At 41.2% G+C, this 25,599-nt stretch overlaps 1 protein-coding gene across 2 annotated transcripts in view; it reads right to left on the bottom strand.

Annotated features, from left to right (window-relative positions):
* Positions 1-25,599, bottom strand: part of LOC117827302 (nuclear receptor coactivator 2-like) — an 83,774-nt gene that overhangs the window by 28,569 nt on the left and 29,606 nt on the right. For both annotated transcript variants that reach the window (XM_034703842.1, XM_034703841.1), the window contains 3 exons: positions 10,833-10,943; positions 8,524-8,696; positions 2,137-2,240 (listed from right to left, as the gene is read on the bottom strand). In XM_034703842.1, coding sequence (XP_034559733.1) covers positions 2,137-2,240; positions 8,524-8,696; positions 10,833-10,924 — 369 coding nt within the window. In that variant the 5' untranslated portion in view covers positions 10,925-10,943. The remainder of the gene's footprint in view (positions 1-2,136; positions 2,241-8,523; positions 8,697-10,832; positions 10,944-25,599) is intronic.

Consider the following 25,599-nt stretch of genomic DNA (forward strand, 5'->3'; position numbering starts at 1 on the left):
AGACAAGTATACGTGATAGGATTAGATTTACATAAAATATATATAACAAATACATAAAAAGTAACGGTAAAAATGTAACATTTTTGTCATTGAACATGAGCAATAAAATATTTTATTCACTTTTTATAACATGCCTTTTGTAAAAAAATAACCAATAGAAAACCAACAAAAATCTACATCAGTGTGTTTTTTTTAAAAAAGGTTAAAGAACAAGTAGAACTGCGCAGAGCTTAGATTTCGTAAACCATCAGTGAAAGTCACAATATAATAATTCAAGGTGTTAAAGAAAGTCTCCCTCCCTCTCTATCTAGCGATGTGTATGCGTGCTTGCATGTGCATGTGTGTGTGTTTCCATTCGTTCATTTCTGTCTGCTCAGCATTTTTCCACACACATGTACAGACTGGGATTTGTCCTTCATGTCTGCACAAGCCTCCTCTTACTAAACGGAAGTCTACCTGCCATGTGTACCTGCTCGTCTGTCTAACACAGGTGACAATAGCTGAGAAAAAGATCATATAGAATAAAAAGGTTAGAATTTCACTTCAGCTCTATAGGTTCACCTCTCCTGGTGGAAGCTATATATATCCTATGTGTGTATGTGTGTGTATGTGTGTGTGTATGTGTGTGTGTGTGTTGCATGTGTGGGTGAGTGTGTGTGCATGTGTGTCTGTGGTCAAGCTCCTCCCTGTCTTTGCTAATCTGGCTTTTAAGTAAAGGTATTTATACCTCATTGGGTTCCGTGCACCACATACGTGCACACACAGACCATACTAACACACAAACACAAACACACAAACACACACACACACACACACACCGAACACACACACACACACACACACACACACAGGTCAGCTTGTGACGGCACTGCCGCTAACCAGAGGAATTCTTATCTCAATCTGTGTCACTGCGGAGTGCAACGCCATTTAAAGTCAGAGACGCTCCACCAGCTCTGCTGTAACACACATGAAGGCTGAGCTGAGCTTTCATTTTCGCCATGATTGCACTGCTTTGGTGCAAAATCTGAACAAATACTTCCTAAAATTGCTCTTATACTGCAGAAAAATCATGGATACTTGTACATTTCTTAATTTCACATGCTTTGAAACAGTACAATCTGTGTTATGTTTACATTTGATAGAATATAAAAGTAGTAATAATTTAACCCAAGCTACTGTGAGAGAGAGAGATAGAACAGCTGTGTTGGAGTTTCATAGGGATAACGTAAAGAAAGAGAGCATTGCTAACGAAAACAAAGCGGTGAAACATCAGTATGTCAAATAGGTGCATTTCGGCCAAGAGTTCCAGGGTCTTTTAGCCCCCAGAACTACTTTACTCTGAACTAAAAGGTTCCTGTGCCCCCATTGTTGTCTGTGTTTCGACTGCGGGCTGAAGTTCTGGGTAGATTGTTCATGACAGATGACACCATAGAAGCAGACGGACAGGCAGGTATTATAATGAGCAACATAACAGTTAGCCTGTTAGCATGAAAGAGACTTTTTGAAAAGTACACACACAAGCAAAAAAGATTGAACAAATGAAAGAAAGAGAAATCAAGTGAATCACAGATGTGTGTGATGTTATTGTGGACGGCGGGCGGAATAAAAACACAGTGGTTATCTACCAATCAGACACGTTCAGAATTGCAGGCCCTGCCCCTCGAAAGTCCTGGGACCTTTGAAAAGTACTACCCCCCCAGAAGGGGCTTTTTAGGGGGGGAGATTATCTACCCCTGAACTAAATTTAGACCCTGAGTCCACCAGTCAAAACGCACGTAGTTCTGGGGTAAAGTTCCTCCGGTTGAAAAACGCCTAAATGTTGGTCTTTGCTCAATTACTCATTCTGGACCTGCATTGTTGTAAGAAACCCAGTTATGGCTGCACAGAACCTAATTTTTCTTGCCATGGTAATGAAACAGGTATCAAGATTGTTTGATTTTACTATTATCAAATCTAAGTTTAACACTCTGGTATTGTGACAGCCCTAGCCCTGACACATTTCCAAATGAAGCTGTGTCCCGTACACTAGGTCAACCACAGGCCACACAACAGAGGTAGCACTATGCGCTATCACTCCGACCCTTAGACTCTTCACAGTGAGATAACAGTGGAAAACTAAAGTTTGACTGGACCCACCTCCAGCATCATGGGACCCAGCGCGTCTTTATCAATGACACCCGGTCCTGTGGAGGAGACGTCGGCCTTCTGCACCTCCTCAGCGTCAGCCACTGGAGCTTTCTCTGTCAAAGAGAGGACATGAGAGGAGAGGGTTAAAGCATAAAAAGCTGACCCAGATTTTACAGTTAGCAAACTTTTCATTGGCAGTACATACGTCTTCTTTCTATGAGGAGAAATAACTTCAACTAGAAAAAGGAGGGCACATAGAAAACCTCTATCAATCTCTGTCCTCCATTGAAGGTGAATCCACGAGTAATATATATTTAAAAACTAGGAGAAGAATATTAAATATGATTACATTTCTATTACTTAAGCATGGGGTCAACTTTTAAGCAACATTTTTAAGTATCAGACTATAAAACATCAAAGTCTATCCCCTCCAACACTCTAACCCTCAGGGCTCATTCGTGCTCCTATGTTTTAAACAGTGTAATCAGCCCTCATACTTCCATGTGTCCTTTGCGTTGATATGAATGTCAAGCAATACATCCATTAGAGGAAGTCCATCAAAGTCAAAAGTTATACCAAACAAAAAAAAGAGAGAAGAAGAGTGAAGAGTTTGTGACAACAACAAACATGGTGGAGATATTATTAATGTATTTGTTAAGAAAGAAGATGGATGGTGGTGGTCTATGAGGCCATTAAATACTTCACAATGTGGACGGAGAATTCCTGTTTTATACAGTTTGAACTACTGGCTTCATTTCCCAACACTGCACCCATGATTTCAGGTGTTACTGCAACATTTGGTTCATATCCCAAAGCTTGCAGAAAATGTGCAAAAAAATTGCCGAATTGAACAAAGGCTCCGTCTGTAGCTAATGTAGAGCATAATGAGCCTTAAGTCGTATTCAGACCAAGCGGCAACCTCCAGTTTCAAAATATGAAGCCCATGTGGAAGTGCTAAAAACTGTAGTTCATTAAGCGTCCACTTGAGACTGGCTGCAGAAACACCGTAAACCACATACACACCAATTCAAAAAAGACGATCTTTACAGCAGAAATAAACATGTTTACAGCCTGGTACAAAAAACAAGTGTAGTCTTGAAAGCTAATTTCTCAATCAGCACACACTGTGCGGGGGACAAATTTTTTCATAACACTGCAATTTCGAAGATATTAAGAGAACAAGTTTTCCATTATAAGATGCACAGCTGACTTGATAGACAGGTGGGAACACTGTAGCTGTTAACAAAGCAGCAACCAAAACCGCTCCAGTTTACCTGGAACCCCTCATCCAGGTCTACTGCCCTTCTCGCCCGCTACGCTCAGCCTCTGAAAAGCGCCTAGTGCTTCCAGCACACAAGGCCTCAAAATCACTAGCTCGACTCTTCTCTTCTGTTGCCCCTAAATGGTGGAATGAATTGACCAACTCCATTTGATCTGCAGAGTCCCTCTCTACTTTCAAAAGACAGCTAAAGACCCAGCTCTTTAGGAAGCACTATGCACTTAGCTAGACTGTTCTCCACTGTTGTCCCCAGTGGCAGATCATGTCTTCCATCTACAATTGACTCTCACTGTCCTGCTCTAATCTGGGAATCTGTGTTCAGCTCTTAAGTGACCTAATCTGGGAATCTGTGTTCAGCTCTTGAGTGACCCAGCACTTGGTACTTTGGTCATTATTGTGGTGATGTTAATTGTTGATGATGATAATGGAAGGTCTTAAATTGTTTGGTTGCTTCATTGTAGATGTCCGCAGAAGTTAGGTTGAGCTCAGCATTTCAATATGGCTCCCGCCGATGATTGGCTTCCAAACAGCGCTTCAGAAACAGATGGATGACGTCACGGATACTACGTCCTTTATTTATACAGTCTACGATTCACACCAGATGCAAATAAAATTACGTACACACACTTTGACAAGCAAATGAAGCAAGTCGTTATACACAGATTATTCCGACATTCAAAAAAGCATGATTTATGCGAGCAAATAATTGTATTCATGTCTGGTTTGAACACAACATAAAAGATGCACAGCCTGACCAACGCTGGAGGATGTTTGAAGACCAGGATGATCAGCAACTAGCTTCCTCTGCCATTCTTGTTCAAAGCTTGCATAATTCAGATTGTGGAAGCCTTTGCACATACATAATAAGTGGAATGGCTGTTTGCACCGGCTGTTCAATTATGGTTGAAACGAATTTATCAGAATTATTTATTATTTATCAATTATTTATTAGTGTTTTGAAGGACAGTTTACATTTTTGATTGAATTCACCTTTCACCCATGCAGCCAGCTCTTCACAAGATTAATGAAGAGTATTTTCAATACCTTTACAGTTGCTACTTACAATTCTGCGTCGTATGGGGTTGAAAGTTTTCTCAGTTCTGCATGACTTTCTGTTATTACATTTTCAATATATTCTTGTTCTTGATTGGCAGTGTCCTGAACTTATGATACATTTTGAAAGCCAGGAACTGTGGGGAATTAAATCAGAGGTGTCCATCATAGACTGTATGAATAATGGTTGAGTATCTGTGACGTCACCAATCTGTTTCTGAAGCGCTGTTTTGAGGCCAATCGTCAGCTGGAGCCACATTGCTGCTGTCGAGCGATTCTGACGTAAAGAGGCGGGCTTTGAGCCTCCTAGCCAATAGCCTCAGTGTTCCCGCCTGTCAATCAAGTCAGCTGTGCCTCTCTTTGGAAGACTCGTAATCTAAATATCTTCAAAACTGCTGCCTTATGACCCCAGTACAGTACAGTGTGTGCTGATAGAGAAATGAGCTATCCAGACTACACTCTACTATACTTTTGTACCAGGCTGTAAACATGTTTATTTCTGCTGTACAGATCACCTTTTTTGAATTGGTGTGTATGTGGTTTCCTGTACTTCCAGAGCCAGCCTCAGGTGGATCCTCGATGAACTGCAGTTTTTAGCACTTCCGCATTGGACTAATATTTTGAGACTGGAGGTTGCCGCTTGCAATCCATTCAAATCTGCAGAAAGTTTTTCCACTTGGTGAGTTGAAGGATTGTTAAACTGTAGTGAAAGCACAACTTCCTAATGATGAGAGTGGGCATGTAAAATGTTAAATCCTCCAAATCAAAAAGAGAGCTGTAATCTAATAAAACAAGCGACTGTATGTTTACTCCATGGTGTGTCCGTTTTCAAGGAAAAACATTTAGACAGAATGAAGCTGTTATCATTTCACTCTGCCTCTTAGTGGTTATTTTCTTTTCCCAGAAAACACTGACAGTGTTGTTTTTGTGATGATGTCGCCCTTGAGCAAACACACACACATACGTGCACACACACACACACACACACACACACACTTGGTGCTTTAGTGTACTTGCAGACCTTTCACTGATTACATTCATTGGCTTATCCTTTGCTTACCCTGAGCTACTTCTTCTACACGAGTCCACGTCTTCGTCGACGTCTCTATGCACCGTGTTCTGAGAGCCTGGACTTTCACAGAGAGCAGGTACCGCTGCACTGATGTGCGCTACATTACCCAAATTTATTGTCACATTAGAGGCCAGTTCTCACTCTCCTCCCAGGCTGTACCACTGACTGTTAAGCCTCCCATGGCCCCATTAGGCCACATAGCTGACATTCCTGTTGTGGGACCAGAGCTGTACGGAGTCATCAGCCCTTAAACCCCGTCACTGTGTGGACTCTGGAGCCGCTGACATGTAGGTTAGAGGGTGTTAGAGCTACAGTTTGCCTGTTCCTGAAATCAATACAAAAAGTCTCTCTGGAGCTCGAACAGTGGAAGAATTTGACGAGAAGAGATAACACTCCTACTAAAAAAGGTTTTGTAGAGTTAACGGGATTGTTTTAATAATTTAGGTAGTTTAACGTGTTAGCTTAAACTCTAAGTCCTTCACTGATATTTTGCTGCTGTTTGACACAAAGTAAAGATTACTTTTGACTTGTCTACTAAGCATTCTGAGACTTTAAAAAAAATGAAAAGTGCCGTTCAAAAGCGCAGTCGTGTCATTTTGCATTAAAACAAAGCTGCCTGCATCCAATATCAGATCATTTTCACCTCCGATTTGCAGACTTGACAAATGAAAACAACAAAAAAGCTTAAAAGACGAAGGCATAAGATGAAGCAGAAGCCACGCTCATGCTCCGGTAAAGCTCAATATCAAACAATCCAAGATATAAAATAAAAAAACACAACTTCATTTTTAAAGTGGCACTAAGCAACATGAAGATATCAATAGAAACACCTTTTGCCTTCCATCCACTGCTTCGTATCACTCTGCTAAGCCCCTCCCCCAAAGTGACGCACCAAACAAGCATGCCCACTGACATCACTGCCAACTTCTTCTTCCACTCCGCCGGTTATGTTGAAATCATCAACAGGACGGAGCGGCTGACTGACGATCAACGCACATCCTTTAGAAGTTAGAAAGTGAAAACTGGTGTGTGTCAAGAGGCAACCTGGAGTAGTAGAAGTAGCTCAGGGTAAGCTAAAGATAAGCCAATGAATGTAATCAGTGAAAGGTCTGCAAGTACACTAAAGCAACAAGTGAAAGACTATCTGCAGATTTGAATGGATTCAAAGCGGCAACCTCCGGTCTAAAAATATGAGTCCAATGCGGAAGTGTTAAAAACTGCAGTTCCATGTGTGTCCGCTTGAGGCACACCAATTCAAAGAAGCCAATCTTTACAGCAGAAATAAACATGTTTACAGCCTGGTACAAAAAAACATGTGTAGCCTGGATAGCTAATTTCTCTATCGTTACACACTGTAAGGGGGTGAATTTTTTCTTATGCGGTAATTTCAAAGATAGTGAGATTACGAGTCTTCCAATGAGAGGCACAGCTGACTTGGTTGACAGGCGGGAACACTGTAGCTGTTGGCCAGGAGTTTCAAAGCCCTCACAATTGTGTGACAGCAGCAATATGGCTCCAGCCGACGAATGGCCTCAAAACAGCGCTTCAGAAACAGATGAGTGACATCACAGATACTACGTCCGCTATTATACAGTCTATGGTGTGTCCACGGCTCTTGTGTTCTCCGCTCCACATGGGAGTGTAAAGAGAGAGAGAGAGAGAGAGAGAGAGAGAGAGAGAGAGAGAGAGAGAGAGAGAGAGAGAGAGAGAGAGAGAGAGAGAGAGAGAGAGATATACTGTGTGCTGAGTTCAGACTACAGGTTATGTTATGGCAGTAGAAGGAAATTTGAAAATTGATTGTTTTATCTCAAGAAGTGTTTTTTAAAGAGCGACAATCAAGGCCACATCTGGGACGCATCTCAACCTCTGGACAGAAAGTCTAGCAAGTTTGATTTTTCTTTCAGCCTTCTATGATGTGTCAGTCAGTCAGTAACGTCGACTCATGACAACTAGGAGTGCTGTGGACACGCAAAAGTCACAAACATAAACTAACGAAATGGCGAAGCGACAGAAGAATGGCGAAGTTGGTGATGTGAGACGGGGCTATAAGACAGAGGAGGAAGTTTAAGCTGTTTACAAACCACAAAAAGGTTACAAATTAAGTTATAGAGGGAGCGGATCTGATATCTGCTCCCTGTCCATGTGCAGTGTTGAAAGGAAAAGAACTAGTTAATTAAGTTTTTTCCTTATCTTAATCATCTCTGAGTCAGAAAAAGAACAAAAAACTTGTAAAAAGAAAGTTTTTTCATGCAGTCTTAAAGGTCTTTTCCGTATAATTTCACTTTGTAATCCTCTTGGTCAGTTTTCCCTGACAGCTTGAGTAAGACTCTGTAATATGATTTATGCAATAGAGCTTACACTTTGCAGCATTCTCAAGAAAGCTCAACACACACACAATTACACACACATACACACACATCCTATAGACTCCATTAATGTTAGATGATTTGAAGGTAACTGAAGCACACACACATCCTCTATCTGTTACCTTACCGTACAATTAAATAGGACTTCTGTGGGAAAAACACTCACCGGGCTACTTTAAGTCATAAACACATAAACACACAAACAAGGAGGCAGAATATTATCTGATGAGTCTCTGTTTTTGTGTTTGAGTGTTTTTTATTACATTTTTGCTTCACTTCATTTACTTTTTATTAATCTATGTTGATTAAATGTTACAGCCGGTTTGATTTTTACAGCCTTATTCCCTCATAATGTGACCTTTGTATAGCCTTTGTTTTTATACATTATGTGTCATGAGTTAAATACTGAGGCTGGACAACAGCTGTGTGACCGTGTATTATCCGTGTGTGCATGCGTGTGCTTATTCAGCTGTTGTTTTCGGACACAAACAGCGCTTTATGAAATACTCGAACACCGACCGGCTGACCTCAGGCACACAAATAAGAGAGAAGAAAAAGACAGGCAGATAAAAGAAGGAGAAAAAAGAGATAGAGAGGGGGAATAAAGTGTCGAAGTGGATCCTCACCCTGCTCCTTGATCTGCCTGATCTGCTTCACCGTCTCTTTGAGGATGGCACATTTGTCGGGCTTGACGTTGAGGTCGTCCATGTCGTTGATGTTGGCGAAGATCAGCTCAGCCAGCTCTTCAATGTACTTGTTCTCCTGCTCCCGGTTCCTCCTCTCTGTGCTCCTCTTTGGGCTGGCAGACAAAATGAAGATGGTTCACCATTTCATATGTGAATTTACATTTTCAAAAACTTACATCCTTTATCTTATTCGAACCACTTTTCAATCCCTCAAATATTTCCCAGGGCTTTATTTTGGGATCGTTTTGGCCCAATATGACAGATTTCAAGGCCGCTTTTTGAAAAATTGCTTTTTTTTTTAGGCTTATCCAACCACAATTAAAAAAAAGAATGGGATGCTGAGTAAAATGTTGATAAAAACAGAGTTTGATGGTTTGCAGATGATTTAAAACAAATGGAAAAACATGCAAAAAAAAGAAAAATGTAATGTTGACACTGAAAAATCACATTTATTTATGAAAGATACATGCTCATTTTAAATTTGATGCCAGCAACATGTTTCAAAATAGTTGGTATTTGGCAAGTGGCAACCTCAGACCGCGAGAATTGAAGCCTTGAGGCTGGCTCCGAGAGTATAGGAAACCACATGGTCATGCATGTATGGATAATTGAGAGCAATATGACACATTAAATGCTGAAAATGCTGTTTTTTGTTTGACTGACCTCCTTCCTCACAGTGATTATTTTCCTTTTATGAAACACAGACATCCTCCCTCCAACAGCAAGTTCGCAACCTGAACTACAACATCCCTGTGTCCTTACTTCAACCTCAGTGCACTGCAACTCAGTTCACCGTCACTCCAACCTTCATATATCCTCTTGGACACCGAAAGAACAACGACTTGTAAGCCCCCGTATAAACTGTCGGCTGTAAAAATGCTGCGATAGCATTTTTTTTCATCGACCTGCGAGGGCCTCGTCTCATTACAAACAACCCCCTCCCCCTTCTTTCTCTCTCTCTGGACAGTTTTTCTCTCTGACACTGAGTAAAGGAACATTTTGTTTACTTATTCACAAAAATATAATTATAATATTTCCCATTTACACAAAAAAGTATAAACATAAGTCAGAAATTAAGGATATTTGTGGATTCGTGTTGGTCAGGTGTTATACAGATGTTGTGCTTGTGGGAACACAGCTTATTGCATAGCAAGGGCTATGACAAAGCCTCTCTATTTAACAAATGTCCACCAAAATGAGGGATTAACACATCATTAAAACATTCCACCTCAACTACAACCTCATGTTTCTGTTTACATGCATTAATACAAACTTCGTTCAAACCACTCTCGTCAAAATGATTAATTATTTGCATGCAATAAGTTATATTTGGTGGTATGACTCTGTTCTGGGATCTCCCTGCCCTTCCATCTGACTATGTAAAATGCCAAAGCCTGAGGTGGGGGAAAGCACACTATTTCTTATCCTATTTCTTTGAAGCCAAGGCAGGGAGAGCAGCAGCAAAGACACACTGGGCTACAGAACAGTGGGCATCATTGATAATATATAAAACCAGACACGGCATAAAAGATGTAATCAGGGCTGGTGTTAAGAGCAGCTGATGCACTGTGAGCCCAGCTTGACCTTGTGGCCTGCCTGAACTACCGCAATGCTTAATTTTTTCTATAGACTGTGTAATAATTGGGCATAGTATCCGTGACGTCACCCATCTGTTTCTGAGGCGTTGTTTTGCAGCTGATTATCGGCGGGAGCCATATTGGAAATGCTGAACTCAACCTAACTTCTGTTGAGCTAGTGTGAGGTAAAGAGGCGGGCCTTTAGCCTTTTCTTTAACAGCTACATGGTGCCCGCCTGTCAATCAAGTCAGCCATGCCCATGTTAAGAAAAAAATCATCCCTATACAGTGTGTGTTGATAGAGAAATTAGCTCCTCAGATCTAAAGTATGTTTTGAACCAAGCTGTAAACATGTTTATTTCTGCTGTAAATATCATCTTTTTGGTGTGTATATGCTTTTGGTGTTTCTGCAGCCAGCCTCAAGTGGACGCTCAATAAACTGCAGTTTTTAGCACTTCCGGGATTCATATTTTGAGACAGGAAATTTCTACTTGATTTTTTCATAGCATTACACACAAAAAGTGTGTTAGAACGACCTGCTGGAGTTAAACTTAGAAGTTATAACACTGTGCTGAGGCACTGTGGTCCCAGCCGGAGGACTATGTTTATCTAACAAGAGTTATGTCTTGGTGCTTTGGTACTGAGACCCTGGATGGGGATTTAAAGTCCTCACCTCGGCCCCAGGATGTCTGACTGACAGTCCTTCCTCTTCAGAGACTCTCCCCCTCTGGGGGTGTCTGGGGTGTTTCCTCCCCCACTGCTCATCTTCAGCGAATATCAGCACCTAGAGAGAATATACAAAGACAACATGTTTAGTCAGACTAATTACAAATGAAATACATCCTGTCAAACATGAACAAAGTGCTGTTTCCCCGTGCGGAACCTGAGGACTTAAACAGGAGTTATAATGAGCAGAAACTGTTGGTAGATTTGTTTGAACAATGCAAATGTGGATCAGTTACCGGAGGTGCCTGTCATAATATTTAGTCACTGCTGCAGAACAAAACAAGAATCTCAGCTTCTTAACACCTCGAAGTTCATTTGCAATTTACAATGTGTGCTCATGATCCTTTTTTGTTATAATAAAAATGATTTATTAAAACCTGGACACTTCCTTTTGATGTGCAAAATACTGAAGCCTTTTAATTTATGGGCGCTCCGGTCCCATAAAGTAGGACTGTTGTTTGAAATAAAAAAACATGAGCACATTCAGTGAAAGGTACTCAACAACATTATTCTGATAGACAAGAAATACTGTGCTGAAGATGTACACAATCCGTCTGAATGCTGCATAATCAAAGAGGGAATGTGCTCATGACTCATGAAAACAATGCACCATTGTCGTGTGCCTGCAGGCAATATGTGGGAGGCCCAGTGGGAATACAGTAAGTGTCAATAATTACTTCAGTTAGAAATTCATGTAGGCATTCACACTGTTCCAACATGAGCATTTCTGGCAGCGAGTTCACCGCCTTTTACAGAGGACTTAATGCCGAGAGCCAGATCTTCTTCTTCACATTATTCTGAGACTTTGGTGTTAGAATAAAAGAAGGAGAGTATACTGTAGGTGGAAAGTAGATTGTCTGGGGCAGATTCACCATATGGTCCCCTTATGCTGCTCCACTCTTACTAAAACATGATAACAGAACTTTTCTTCTGCAGCGAACGAGTCAGGTTCTTTGCCATCATTAGAGGTAGAATAAAGAAGAGAGGCGTTAGAGCCTATCTGTGTTTGCTATCACTGCTCTGAACTGGTTTCATAACTCTCCATAAGTCTGTTGTTATAAAATGAAGACCTCAAAAGCTAAGGCGTGAATTTAACAGCCCCAGGTTGGACAGATGTTAGAGATATGAAGTGTTTAATTCATATGTATTTGTGAATGATACAGTTTATGACAAAGGTGATAGGATACACAGTCAAATAAGTTGACTGGACATGTTTTAACCATAGACTGTATAATCAATGGACGTCAACTATCTGTTTCTGCAGCGTTGTTTTGAAGCCGATTAGCAGCGGGTGACAAAATTGGAAATGCTGAATGCAACCTAACTTCGTCTGAGCATGTGTGAGGTAAAGAGGCGGGTCTTTAGCCTTTTGCTGACAACTACGTGGTGCCCGCCTGTCAATCAAATCAGCCATGTCCTTATTTAGGCAAAACTTGTGAGTTTAATATCTTCAAAAATAACAAGTTCAGAAAAAATGTACCCACGTAGAGTGTGTGCTGAGAGAGAACATGTTTATTATGGCTGTAAAGATTGTCTTCTTTGAATTGGTGTGTATGTGGTTTCAGGTGTTTCTGCAGCCAGCCTCTAGTGGACGCTCAATGAACTGCTGATTTTAGCACTTCCACATGGGCTTCATATTTTGAGACCCGAGGTTGCTGCTTGATTGTTTCGCAGCATACACAAAAAAAGTGTGTGAGAACTACCTGTGTGAGTTCAGTAAACTTATAAAACATTTGGTCTGTATTCGCAAGCTTGCAGAAATATGGACGAAATGAACGAAGGGTCTGTCTGTATCCATGTTTAATGTAGTTCATAAAGGAGCCTTACACTTCGTCTAACTCATAGACTCTATAATAAATGGACGTAGCATCCGTGACGTCACCCATCTGTTTCTGAAGCACTGTTTTAAAGCCAATCGTCAGCGGCAGCCATATTGGAAATGCTGAACTTAACCTAACTTCTGTCCAGCTAGTGTGAGGTAAAGAGGCGGGGTTCGAGCCTCCAAGCTAACAGCTACAGTGTTCCCGCCTGTCAGTCAAGTCAGTCATGTCCTTAAATGGGCAAACTCGTAATCTTAATATCTTCAGAACAGTCACGTTCTACAAAGGTTCAGAAGATATTCAATTAACAAGTTTTGCCCATTTAAGGAGATGACTGACTTGATTGGCAGGCGGGAATACTGTCAAGTCAGTCATCTCTTCTCTTTGGGGTCCAAGTCAGGTGAACTAGCTTGCTAACTAAGTGCAATAATATCATGGTCAGCGAAGGATTTTGAGAGAGAATGGCGCCGACGAATGGCTTCAAAACAGCGCTTCAGAAACAGATCGGTGACATCATGGATACTATGCTCATTTTTTATACAGTCTATGGTGCCGATAGAGAAATGAGCAATTCAGACTGAAGTTGTTTTTTGAACCAGGCTGTAAATATGTTTATTTCTGCTGTAAAGATCGTCTTTTTTGAATAAGTGTGTATGTGGTTTCCGTTCTTTCTGCAGCCAGCCTCAAGTGGACACTCAATAAACTGCAGTTTCTAACACTTCCGTATTGGATTCATATTTTGAAACCAGAGGTTGCCGCTTTGTTTTAATGGATGTTGTTTGTGGGGAAAAGATAGATGTGATTCTTTCGGGTAATACAAATGTTTGAGACGAGTTTGAGGAGCCTGAACTGAAGACATGGTTTCATATTTGACAGACAAATCCAATTTCAATGACACAACTCTGATTCTTTCACAGCCGTACAGTTTACAAAGATAATCTAGATCTTTTGAAATGGCCTGAACATGATGGTTTCTCAACTAAGCTGGTTACTGAATGAAGTTCTAGTAAGTTATGGGGGCAAACTGGCAGCTTATTTTCTAACAGGATTACAAATTGAAACAAGATTTGGTGCTTTTGAATGCTAGAAATTTTCACTTATGGGCAAATTTACTCACACACACACACACACACACACACACACACACACACACACACACACACACACACACACACACACACACACACACACACACACACACACACACACACACAAACACATAGATTAGTGTAGCAGTTACAGGCAGGGAGAAGCAGTATCTGTGAGGATGGGAGGCCTTTAAGGCCCTTCCACAGGCCAACACATCACCTGACTGTTACATAACAGCCGGTCAGTGGGGCTGACACTGAGCAGATGAAGTGAGGAAAATGGGATATGGGAGAGAAAAACAAGAGGGAGGGGAGGAAGAGGGGAAAGAATGATGAGTAAGAAGGGTCGAGAAGAAAGAAAGAGGAAAAGTGGAGAGAGAGAGAGATGTAAAACCAAAGCACCACAGAGCAGGGGATCAAACGGATGAACGATGGGTTTTACCGGTGTAAAGGAGAAATGTTTTCTCACAGAGATCAAGCCGGGGAGTGTGAATGTTGTAAAATAAGGCATGTGAGCATGGATGGGGATAACAGAAGGCAGGAAATGGGATGAAGGGCATCTGTTGCTCTGAATAATCAGAGGCCTGAGGACGGAGGAGAAGATGGCCTAATTGCACGAGGAGAGGAGAGGAGAGGAGAGGAGAGGAGAGGAGAGGAGAGGAGAGGAGAGGAGAGGAGAGGAGAGGAGAGGAGAGGAGAGGAGAGGGGAAATTTGACTCTTTTCTGATCACTCCCATACTATGAAAAGGTATTTGTTATTTAGTGTCTATCTGAAACAACCTGACATCTAATGGATGGATTGCTGTAACATTTGTGCTAAATTGTTTTCATTGATGGATTTGAGGTTTGTGACAATTCAAAAAAATGGAAATCTAGATTTTCTGGCTCACTTCACCCCTTGTTTACTTCCTACAGAGAAACACACAACAACAGCAACAATATGGCTGCCAGCGTCAATGAAGAGTTTGTTTCCAGAACAGGCACAGTGCCACGGTCTCGTCAGTGGTTTGGAAATGGTTCGGGTTTGCAGCATCAGATCTCAAACAAACCACAGTCCGCTGCAAAAGTTTGTTCAACGGCTGTTGCAGCTAAATGCTAATTTATTCCAACTTCTTAAACAGATGCGTGCAGCCGAGTGGGAATAATGTGTTTCACTGTAAGATGCACAAGGACACAACAAACACCTGCTTGCAAGGAACAATTTGGGTGATCTCAAGAGTTGCAGAAAGCCTTGCTGAATGTTCGAATCAGTCCCAGAAGGATGCGTACAAACACACACACACTAACACAAACACATCTACAAACACACACAAACACACACTCACACATCTACAAACACACACACACAGTCTGGCACTAACACACACAGAGCTGCTGAAGTCACACCCTGGGTTATTTAAACATTTTAGTCAATGCTACAGGCAGATACACGTGTCAGACACTTACATATGGTGAGACACATATGGCCATGCATACACACACAATGAATTAACACTAATGTGGCCTGGGACAAAAGCCTCTGTGCTGGTTGGGCCGACACTAATGCAATCAGAGGAGCCAGGAGCTTCGCAAAGTGAAGCCATTTAAAAACAATTTGAGCAGCAGAGAAGAGACGAGGCCTGAGGGTCAAACCGGCCATTAAGGAATTAAAGCTGAGGGTCGATCCCTGCCTGCTGAAGTGGACTCTGTCTCCTATGGAAACCAGTGCTCCTCTGCCTCTTTGTTACAAAACCAAAACAGTTCAGAACAGGTAAGGCTTTCTCAGGTGTGTTTTATTCTGTTTACCTCTTCTATGTGTAATATCACATCTATGGAAGATACTTTAAATAATGAAGAGGAAAATATGGTTTTGGTCTTTGATAATATGGAATCATGTGTGCCGATAATTTTTATGATTGTATACTTAAAGGTGACATATCATGCAAAATGGACTTTTTAATGGTTCTCTACCTGAAATATGTGTCCCTGGCATGTCTACAAACCCCCTGAGAATGAAAAAAATCCATTCTGCCCCTGTTTTGATTTCTACACCTTTCTGTAAATGTGTGTGAAACGAGCCGTTTCAGACTTCCGTGTTTTTGTTACGTAACAACAATATCCGGTCTGTCACGGAGTCAGAGCTCGGAGCTTGTTCAGCCCATAGACTGTATAAACTAATACTGAATCCCTCCTCCGTTTTTCATTCCCTGCACATGTGTGCTAACAAGGAGCTTAGGAGGGAGGCATGCTAGTTGTAGGCTGTCTTAATAAACACAAAGGTCGGTTTTACTCCCCACGTCTGCAGATTTGAAGATCTAGTGGATGATTTTTATTTATCATGGATAAGTGCTAGCGCTAGTTAGCATAGCCACATAGCTACATGTTGGTAGCTGTGTACCAAGACACACGTCGACATACTGATAAATAAAACAACAAGAAACACTAAATCTGTGACCAATCCTTCAGAAAGGTCCTGCTGCAGGCGCCTCTCCATCAGGATCAGATTCTGTATCAGATTCAAAGGGTTGAAGTAACGCTATCTCTGAGCAGCCGTGTATATTCAGCCAACATGTAAACATTAGATCAACGTGCTGGAGAGCCGAGGGCACATCCACTTCCTGGGGGGGCGTGGTCAGAGAGAAAACAGAGTGTTCTGAGGAGGGCTGAAGAAGAGGGTTCTTCTATTGATGAAAAAAGCATGATATGTCACCTTTAAAATCCAGAATACAAGTCTCACAGTCAGTCTTTTGGGTCTCTCAGAGGGAAATAAAAGTTAGGATAAGATAAGATACTCCTTTATTCATCCCACAACAGGGAAATTCATGGAGTTACAGCAGCAAACAAAAAGGTGTACAGTACAAGAATTTCAACAAGAATATATATAGAAAAAAAACATGTCATCAAAGACGACAGCTTGGCCATAATTAAACAGTCTTCCTGCAACAATTTCCATTGCATTCAGTAAAGTCTGCAATGTGCAGTGTAAAGTGCCATTGTAGCATATTGCTAACATAGACTGTATAATAAATGAACGTAGTATCCGTGACATCACCCATCTGTTCCTGAAGTGCTGTTTTGAAGCCTATTGTCAACGGGAGCCATATTGGAAATGTTGAACTCAACCTTTAGACTTTAGACTTAGACTTTAGACTTTAGACTTTATTGTCCCCTTGGGCAAATTCTTTTCCACAGCACCTTTCTGCATTTCCACAGACATAGACAAACATAGAACATACACTGTTGGCTCAACAAACTGTCCACCAAGACATCAACACTCAGACAGAGTTGTGTAATTCAGCGAGGCCTTTTGTTCAGGCTTGCTATAACAGCAGGGATCAAGCTCTTGCCGAGGCGAGCCCTTCTGCACCTCAGTGCTCTGTACCTGCGTCCTGAGGGGAGTGGGATGAGGTAGGTGTTTAGTGGATGTGTGATGTCCTGTTCTATTGAGGTTGTGATGCGTATAATGGCCCTGTGGTTTAAGTCTGTGAGGTTTGGTGTGGGGAGACCGATTATTTTAGAAGCTGAGGTGGTGATTCGTGTGAGTTTGGCCTTGTTTTTAACAGACAACATGTTAAAGAAGCAGGTGCAGCAGTACAGGAGGATAGTGTGAGGTGAAGAGGCGGTCCTCGCCAACAACTGCAGTATCCCCGCCTGTCAATCAAGTCAGCTCTGCCTCATTATGGAAATTATTGTAATCTCAATTTCTTCTAAACGGGTTCCTATTTTTAAAAAAATCACCCCCGTACAGTGTGTGCTGAAAGAGAAATGAGCTATTATTATTATTAAAGTTATTTGTACCAGGCTGTAAACATGTTTATTTCTGCTGTAAAGATCAGCTTCTTTGAATGGTTGTGTATGTGGTTTACGGAACTTCCGGACCCAGCCTCAAGTGGACACTTGAGGAACTGCAGCTTTTGACACTAAATCATAGGCTTCAATTCTCAGGTCCAGAGTTAGCAAATTAATTGCTATGGCTCAGCTCAAAACATTTCAATATTGTGAAGAAGGTAAATATTTTCCTCCGGTTATTTAAGAGATGAAGATGCAATTAATTCTCAACTAAAACATTTCGAGCATTTTCCTATTTTATATTGGATAATAAAACAGTAAGAAATGTGATTTTGGATCAAGCCTTAAGTCAACACAGACATGTACCAGCAGGAGATTTTTGGATACACTGATTTCCTTTTCCAGCATGACTTATCACCTGCCCACAGCGCCAAACTTTCACAAAATGTTTTCTGACCATGATATTATTGCGCTGAGGTAGCCAGCCAGTTCACCTGACCTGAACCTCAAAGAGAAGAGGAAGAATAAGGTCAAGAGGACGGTGAAAAACACCTGACCCCCAAAAAATAAAGACCAGCTGAAGACCGGGATCAGCAACCTGGGTTTTTGCAACACCTCAGCAGTGCCACTGGCTGATCGCCTCCATGCCAGGCCACATTTCATACGTTTAATATTTCTGTATTTTAAATCATTTTTTTATTGATCAAATTAAATATTGGATGTCTTAATTTCATAAGCTGTAAGCTGTAATCATCATATTTCACTTACACAAGTATAAGAATATATGATATTCTACGTTTTTGGGTTCAATTATGTAAATAATGGACTTTTTCACGACATTCTAATTTTTCTAACTGCACCTGCATATGAAACAAGAGCTGCAATGTTCCTTCATGCATGTTATCATTTATCTAACCTGCAACTGCCCTTCTGGTCTGTTCAGCTTTCAAGCAATATCCCTTGAAATCCACTTCCTGGCAGGTTACAGGTGACTGGGAGGTACGGTTGGTGTCAGATTACAGCCAGATGGAGGTCAGGTTTGAAAAAAGAGGGGAAAACATAGTGCTGCAGTCTGTTCAATCATAATTAGCCATGAGAGTAATGATGTAAAAGGAGAGTTTGTTAACAGGGTTGAGAAAATTGAAAGCAGAAACTCTGTACACTCAGGTGATTAAATGGTTGGGAAGATATGACAATCACCATTTGCATGAAAGCCCTACACTGACAAAATGATAGTTGTCATGGTAGTAAAGCACACTATGGGTTGTTATTAAAGCGATGAGTCATCCTTTAGGCTTTAGCTTGCAGAATAATTAAGGTTCGGATTGTGTAAAAAAAATAATGACACTAACCACGCAGCCTTATGTAATGACTGACAGCACACAGTTAAAGCTAATGTGTTTTTACAGGGATAGTGGAAAACATCCACGTCCTCTGTAATAACACCTTGTTAGTATGCTTTCTGTTTACTTTACAGAAATGAAATGTTAAATGTCAGAGCTGTTGTTCCCAGACTAGTCTGTCACTTACTGTTTTTGCTTCATGCTTAGTGGGTTTAATTGAGTACAAATACTGTAGAACTTTCTAATAGGTGTAACTTTATACTTCTACTCTACTACACTTCCCTAAAAAACTTTAATCTAAAATATTGTGTCTTTTAATGGATGAATCCCAGTACTATAATGGTTAAAATCAGCTATAACATTCATAGCTCAATTTTAATATTAGACAAAAATGCAGAGGTAAAGAAGTATTCATGTTTGTTTTCATTAGTGAATAATCAACTGAAAAAAGTAAAGTTTTTTTTGTTACCTTGAGACTAATTCATGCTTTATGTCCAATTTGCATATTGATACAAACGGAGCTGTACCTCCAGGACTCATGGGGGCAGTGTTGAGCAGTTAAGCCAACAGCAAAACATAACAAAACATACTCGGGGGGGGGGGGGGAGGCACAGGGACAGAGAACTACAACAGAACTGTCGGCAGAGATCGGACAAGAACCGAAAGCCTGTTGGATGGTAAAGTATCGTGTGAGACTGGTTTGCTCGAGCGCCCTCTAGTGGATGCATTATTTTACATCCATCCCTATGTATAGGATGTGTGTGCATGTAGCAATGAGAGGGTTTGTTTCATTTACAGATGCTGCTAACTCTGTTGCAGTGCAATGGTAAACGGTAAATGGACTGTATTTAACCCTTTCTCTTTCCCTGATGGCAGAGGCTGCTTTTAAAGTGCCCATCAGTATTAACTAATCGCATTCACACACCGCTGACACAGCCACCAGGGGCAGTTTGGGGGTCAGTGTCTTGCCCTAGGACATTTCGACATGTGGACAACTGAACCTGAGATTGAACCGCCAACCATTCCGCTAGGAAATTAAAGGAAAGATGAGGAGTACTTCTTCAATCGCTATCCATCTTGTAGAAATGTAGTAGTTCTAAAGAAAATTTAGAAATTACAACACCGATTCCAAAACCGCTGGGATGCTGTTTAAAATGTTTATAACATAGAATTCATCAGACCAAAGGTTCGGGCCAAGAGATGTCACCATGGATGGCACAATTTTGACTTGATTTGTGGATGTAGCGATGAACTATTTTCACAGACAATTGAATTTGGAAGTTATTTTCAGTCCATGCAGTGACTTCAACTCCAGGGTTTTACCTGCTTTCAAAGTAACTGCCAACTGAGAGCCCTGAATATCACAGCCATTAATTATTGGTTTTCAGCCTTGTCCCTTTTGTACAGATTTCTCCGGATCTCTGAATCCTTCAAATATATTATGTACTGTAGACGATGAAATCCCCTAATTCCTAGCAAATTCACACTGATGAACATTATTCTGAAATGTTTTAACCATTTGGTCATGCAGTCTCTCACAGAGTGATGAACCTTTTACCATCTTATTTCTGAGAGACTCTGCCTCTCTGAGATGTGTGACTAACCTGTTGCAAATTAACCTAATTAGCTGGGAGATGTTCTTCCAGGTGTTCTTTTTTAGCATTTGACAACTTTTTTAGTGTTTTGTTGACCCTTTCACAAATTTGGTGAAATAAGTTGCTAGTAATAAAGTTAAAATGAGCATATATTTTTCAAAAAATGCTGTTATAATCAACATTTTTCACAGCGTCCCAACTTTTCTGAATTTCAAGCTGTACTCTTAGACAATTAAAATACTTTCTAGTCTGTGCATATCTTGGACCTCCTTACATTTAAATTAAGAACCGTTTAAATCTACACCAATGTAGTGATTTGACATGTCAAAACGTACACTAAGGTCACCCATGTCTAGCTGCTTTTTACCCTTGGCTGTTGGCATACAATGGTTGATCTTAGTCTAAGGTTCAACCAAGGGTTAACAACACTAGCGGCCAAAGTGGATCTAGTGCGTGAGCTTTTTTTGAGTGAAATAAAACAATCTGATCGGGAGAAATGACCTGATGATGTTGGAAATCAATTGGAAAGCCTTGAGACAACACAAGGCCACTCTGCCTGAAGCTCTCTATGTATACATGAATAGGCGTGTTAAACTCCTTTAATAAAGAAACAGACCAAATCAATAGAAGGAGGCTCATGTTCAGCACCTGGAGGATGTAAACATGACGGGTCTCACAGCAGTGACAGAGAGGATGGACCCTCCTCTCTCTGCTTTCTAAGCTTCTGTCTAAGCCAGCAAACCGTCCGGTTGCACACTAACATAAAGTAGATTTAATACCCTGCTGAGGCTGGATTAAGAACACTGGCTTCTCCCACACTGAAGGGCCTGCATCATGTCCACACTGGGTGTGTTTGTGTGTCTGAGTGCATCTCGGTGCATCCACGTCAATATGTCCAATCTCTTTATGTACATCTCTGCTGTTTGGTGTCGCGGTGATGCCGCTCTGAGCCGGAGGCTTTGTGGTCGGTGGCTCACCGCCTGTTGCTGGGGACGACAAGCATTTGGTTGATCCAGTTGGCTCTTTATTTTTGCGTTGAACATGAGACAACATAATCGGTTCTACATCAAGGTGACTAACACTGTAAGACAAATTCAGCTTTCATTTTACTAAAAGAGCTGCAACAAAACAAATACATCAAAATACAGAAAGCTTGTACTGCTGCTTCTGTTGACAACCCTGAGGCCCATTAGACTGGACGCAAAAATGTAGATGGAAGTCTCACATGGCTTGGGATCAAAGTCAGTATTGAGGCCAGAAACTAGAAGGTATTCCTCCAGATATCCCGAAGAATGGTAGAGTTCCCCATAATCATTTCTGTTTGACTCCACATCTATTCTTGAAACTTGGAAAAACCTGATAGACTTTGAATTAGAGTTGACTGGTCGATTCAATTTGATCGCACTGCAACAGAGGCATGCACAAACACTTATTGCAAACAAACAGCCTTAAAAGCCAATAATGGGACCATATTCTATATAAAATATGGACGTAGTCTCAGTGCTGTCACCCATTGGTTTCCAAAGAGACGTACTTAAGCCAAATAAAGGCGGCCATTATGTTGGAAATGCTGACTGCAACTAACTTTCAATCAACCTAAAAGCACTGACATGGAGCTGAGGCTCCTGACAAACAGCTGCAACTTCCCCACCTGTCACACACTCAGCGATTCCCCTAATTATGCAAATATATGTGAGTGTGTGTTCATTCCTCTGAAAAAGACCTGAACTAAAATATTACACTAAGCCGTAAAAATGTTACAAACCAAAACTAGATTATTTAAGATTAGCTGTTTGGTTTCCTGCTTATACAAAGCCCTTATTTGCAGCTTAGCTGAAAGTCTGTCTTAATATGATTGACATTAATACACTGGATATGGAAAAAGAGCTACAGTAACACTTACAGTCCCTGGTATAATGCCCAATAACCAATGAACATCAAATTTGTACATACTGGGGCACCTCTCTTCTTCAATGGTTGTCCGTTGCACATTGTATTAACCTGGTTAGTTAAAATAATGTCACTTTTATTGAAATGTGTCAGTAAACTTGTCTTTGCCAGAGTTTGTACCTAACTTTGGATGCACACAACACAGCCAATCAAAGTGACTGTCTAACACAATGCTGTCTCGTCCGCTTGCCACAAAAGCAAGGGCCTACGTCAGCCTACGTGAGTCTATGTGAGTCTACATTAGTCTACGTGAGTTCCGTGTCTCGTGCTGCAGCCTATTTTATATTATAAAAGGGATAAATTGATTAATATGCGTTAATACTGCACATAATTGACAGTAGTGTATATTTACGAAACCATAAGGTGGCGTACATATTGTTTACCATCAACAACAGCAGACGCATAAAAATAATCTCATATTGTCGTATAAAGCGAGGCTCAAACCACTAAATGTGGATTTTCTGCAACAAGAACTAATCACAAAAATATTTCTGAGTCCGAGCGTCCAATTTTCTGCAAACTTCTCTTGAAATTCAGAACGTCTCCATATCCGTGAAAAACAGAAAACACACTCTCAAGAGACACTGATGTTGCTGGTGTTCAGAAATACTGGCATGCCAAGCTTTGCCAGTCTTGCAAATCTGTCTTTAGTCCACCAGTCTGTCAGCGTTGTATCCAAAGAGGGAGTAATGTCCCATCAAAAGTTCTCAACCTCCTTTTCGTTAGTAGCGAGTTTTGAGTATTGCTCTCTCCAAAAAGGAGCTATCATGGAGACCTGGAGTCCAGCTGGCATCTTCGAAAGGCGCAACATGTATTAGCCTGTGGGTTAGCATTGAAACATGCTTTAAGTGACACCACCCTGATGGCTGAATGAGATATGAGAGCAAACGTTGTTTATAGAAAATTGAGGGGGGAAAAATGAGTTCTTAACGATCAGTCACCCCATTAATTAGGATCCTTTGTCCAAATTCAAGCATTTGGTCACCATGTCACCAACAGACGCCTTATCCTGCCTCCTGGCAGCCATGCCTCTTTACTCAATTGCTGTCAAAGTTTCCAAAGACCTTTGTCACTACCATGCTGGAATTGAAAGCAAATGGCCCTCTGTGTGCCGAGCAGTGAGCAGCTGTAAAATTCAAACTGTATACACTGACCCACTTTAACCAGTGCTGTTTATTGGCTAACCAGCCACCCCCACCCAGCCTTCTCTGCCTCCACAAATACAGGCTTGTTAGTCTTTAAATGACAAAATAAGTCAAAGTTTTAACAACTAAGTATCACGTGAGCACTGCTGCATTGGAAAAGGTGTGCTTTTCTTTAGTTTCGAATTTATTTTCTTAATAAACATCAGCATAAAGTGGAGCCAAAGCAAAATCAGCATCATCATTGACAATAAGAGCACAAAGTTCAGATACTAAGCTCAAAATCCAAAGTAATCCGCTGTTTGACTGAAAACAATGTCCAGAGTAGCGAAGGTGGCGAAAGAATCACATAAGATCTTTATAATATATGACTTGATATGAAGGACCTGCCATTCGATGGCAACTCACACCTGGAGCATCAGTTTTACTATCACCTCAGGCAGGAACTGTTTGGAGTTCAGCTCAAGCTATCGCTGAGATGCTTATAGCTCTGTACAGCTTGTCAGCAGGTTGCTCAGCCAGCAGCTCCTCTGCATGTGCAGCTTCATGTCATATGAGAGCCCAATCAATTATAGACACAAATCAATACCATTGAACATGACGGCCCAGATGCCAACTCAAAGCACACTATTGCATCCATGTTCATCCATTTGAATGTGCAAGACTTGTACACATTTTCGCTTTTGCACACAAACACACTCACAGAACGTGCTGCCTTGGGGCTAAATTAAACATACAGACAGGAAGTCAAACTAGCAGAAAAACAAGCAGCAAAATCACAAAGACCTCTGTGCATGTTCATGTGAAGATTTTATCAAAGGAACAACTATCATGGAGGTGACATGAGCTCTGAAACTGCACTGTGCAAAAACTACTGGACCACATACTGAGCAGGATATACAGTTACAGATTACAAGGCTGTGCATTCATTTTTTTTAAACTTTCAAGTAAATTAAAACTGTCCTTGAAATGTGTCTACTTTCAATTTCAGCTATATATCTATACAATTCGATGCAGAGGTCAGATCACAAATAGCACGTTTAGCCCGAGTGTGAGGATCCATCGGTCCTGAAAATGGATCATTTAATCCTGTGTAGTGTGTCAGAATGAACAACAGTCCAGGCCACATCTGGGACACCTCACGACCTACTGACAGAAAATCTAACATGATATTTCTTTCAGCTTTATGTGTTCCTAATCATCAGTGACATTAACCAATCAGAGCAGAGAGTGCTGTGCATGAAAGCTACAAGCGTCATCAAACAAAATGGCAAAGCGAAAGAAGGGGCTATCACGACAAACTGACAGAAGAGAAATACCGCACGGACTTCAGCAACCCGGTGAGTAACTGCTGTTAGCATTAGCATAAAAACCATGGACGTAGTATCTGTGACGTCATCCATCTGTTTGCGAAGCGCTGTTTTGAGGCCAATCGGCAGTGGCAGCCATATTGGAAATTTTAGCTCAACATAACTGCTGTCGAGCGAGTGTGACGTAAAGAGGCGGGCTTTGAGCCTCTTAGCCAACAGCTACAGTGTTCCCGCCTGTCAGTCAAGTCAAGTCAGCTGTGCCTCTCATAATGAGAAACTGGTAATCCAAATACGAAATACGCGTTAGCAAAAAATTCACCCCCCGTACAGTGTGTGCCCATCAAGAAATTAGCTATCCTGACTACACTTGTCTTTTGTACCAGGCTGTAAACATGTTTATTTCTTCTGTAAAGATCGTCTTTTTTGAATTGGTGTGTATGTGGTTTCCGGTACTTCCGGAGCCAGCCTCAAGGGGACACTCCTTGCACTGCAGTTGTTAGCACTTCCGCATTGGCCTCATATTTTTAGACCGGAGGTTCCTGCTTGATTAATACATTTATATCTTCTTTACAGGTGTCATCTAGCCCAGCACTTCTTCCTCCCAACATCATCACATTGGTTGTATTGATTGGTCGGGGATCACCGTGTTGTTATTAACATGTTCAGTGACACAGTGACCATCGAAACAGACAAAAAGA

Source organism: Notolabrus celidotus, chromosome 15 (assembly GCF_009762535.1).
Source record: "Notolabrus celidotus isolate fNotCel1 chromosome 15, fNotCel1.pri, whole genome shotgun sequence".
NCBI classification, from domain to species: Eukaryota; Metazoa; Chordata; class Actinopteri; order Labriformes; family Labridae; genus Notolabrus; species Notolabrus celidotus.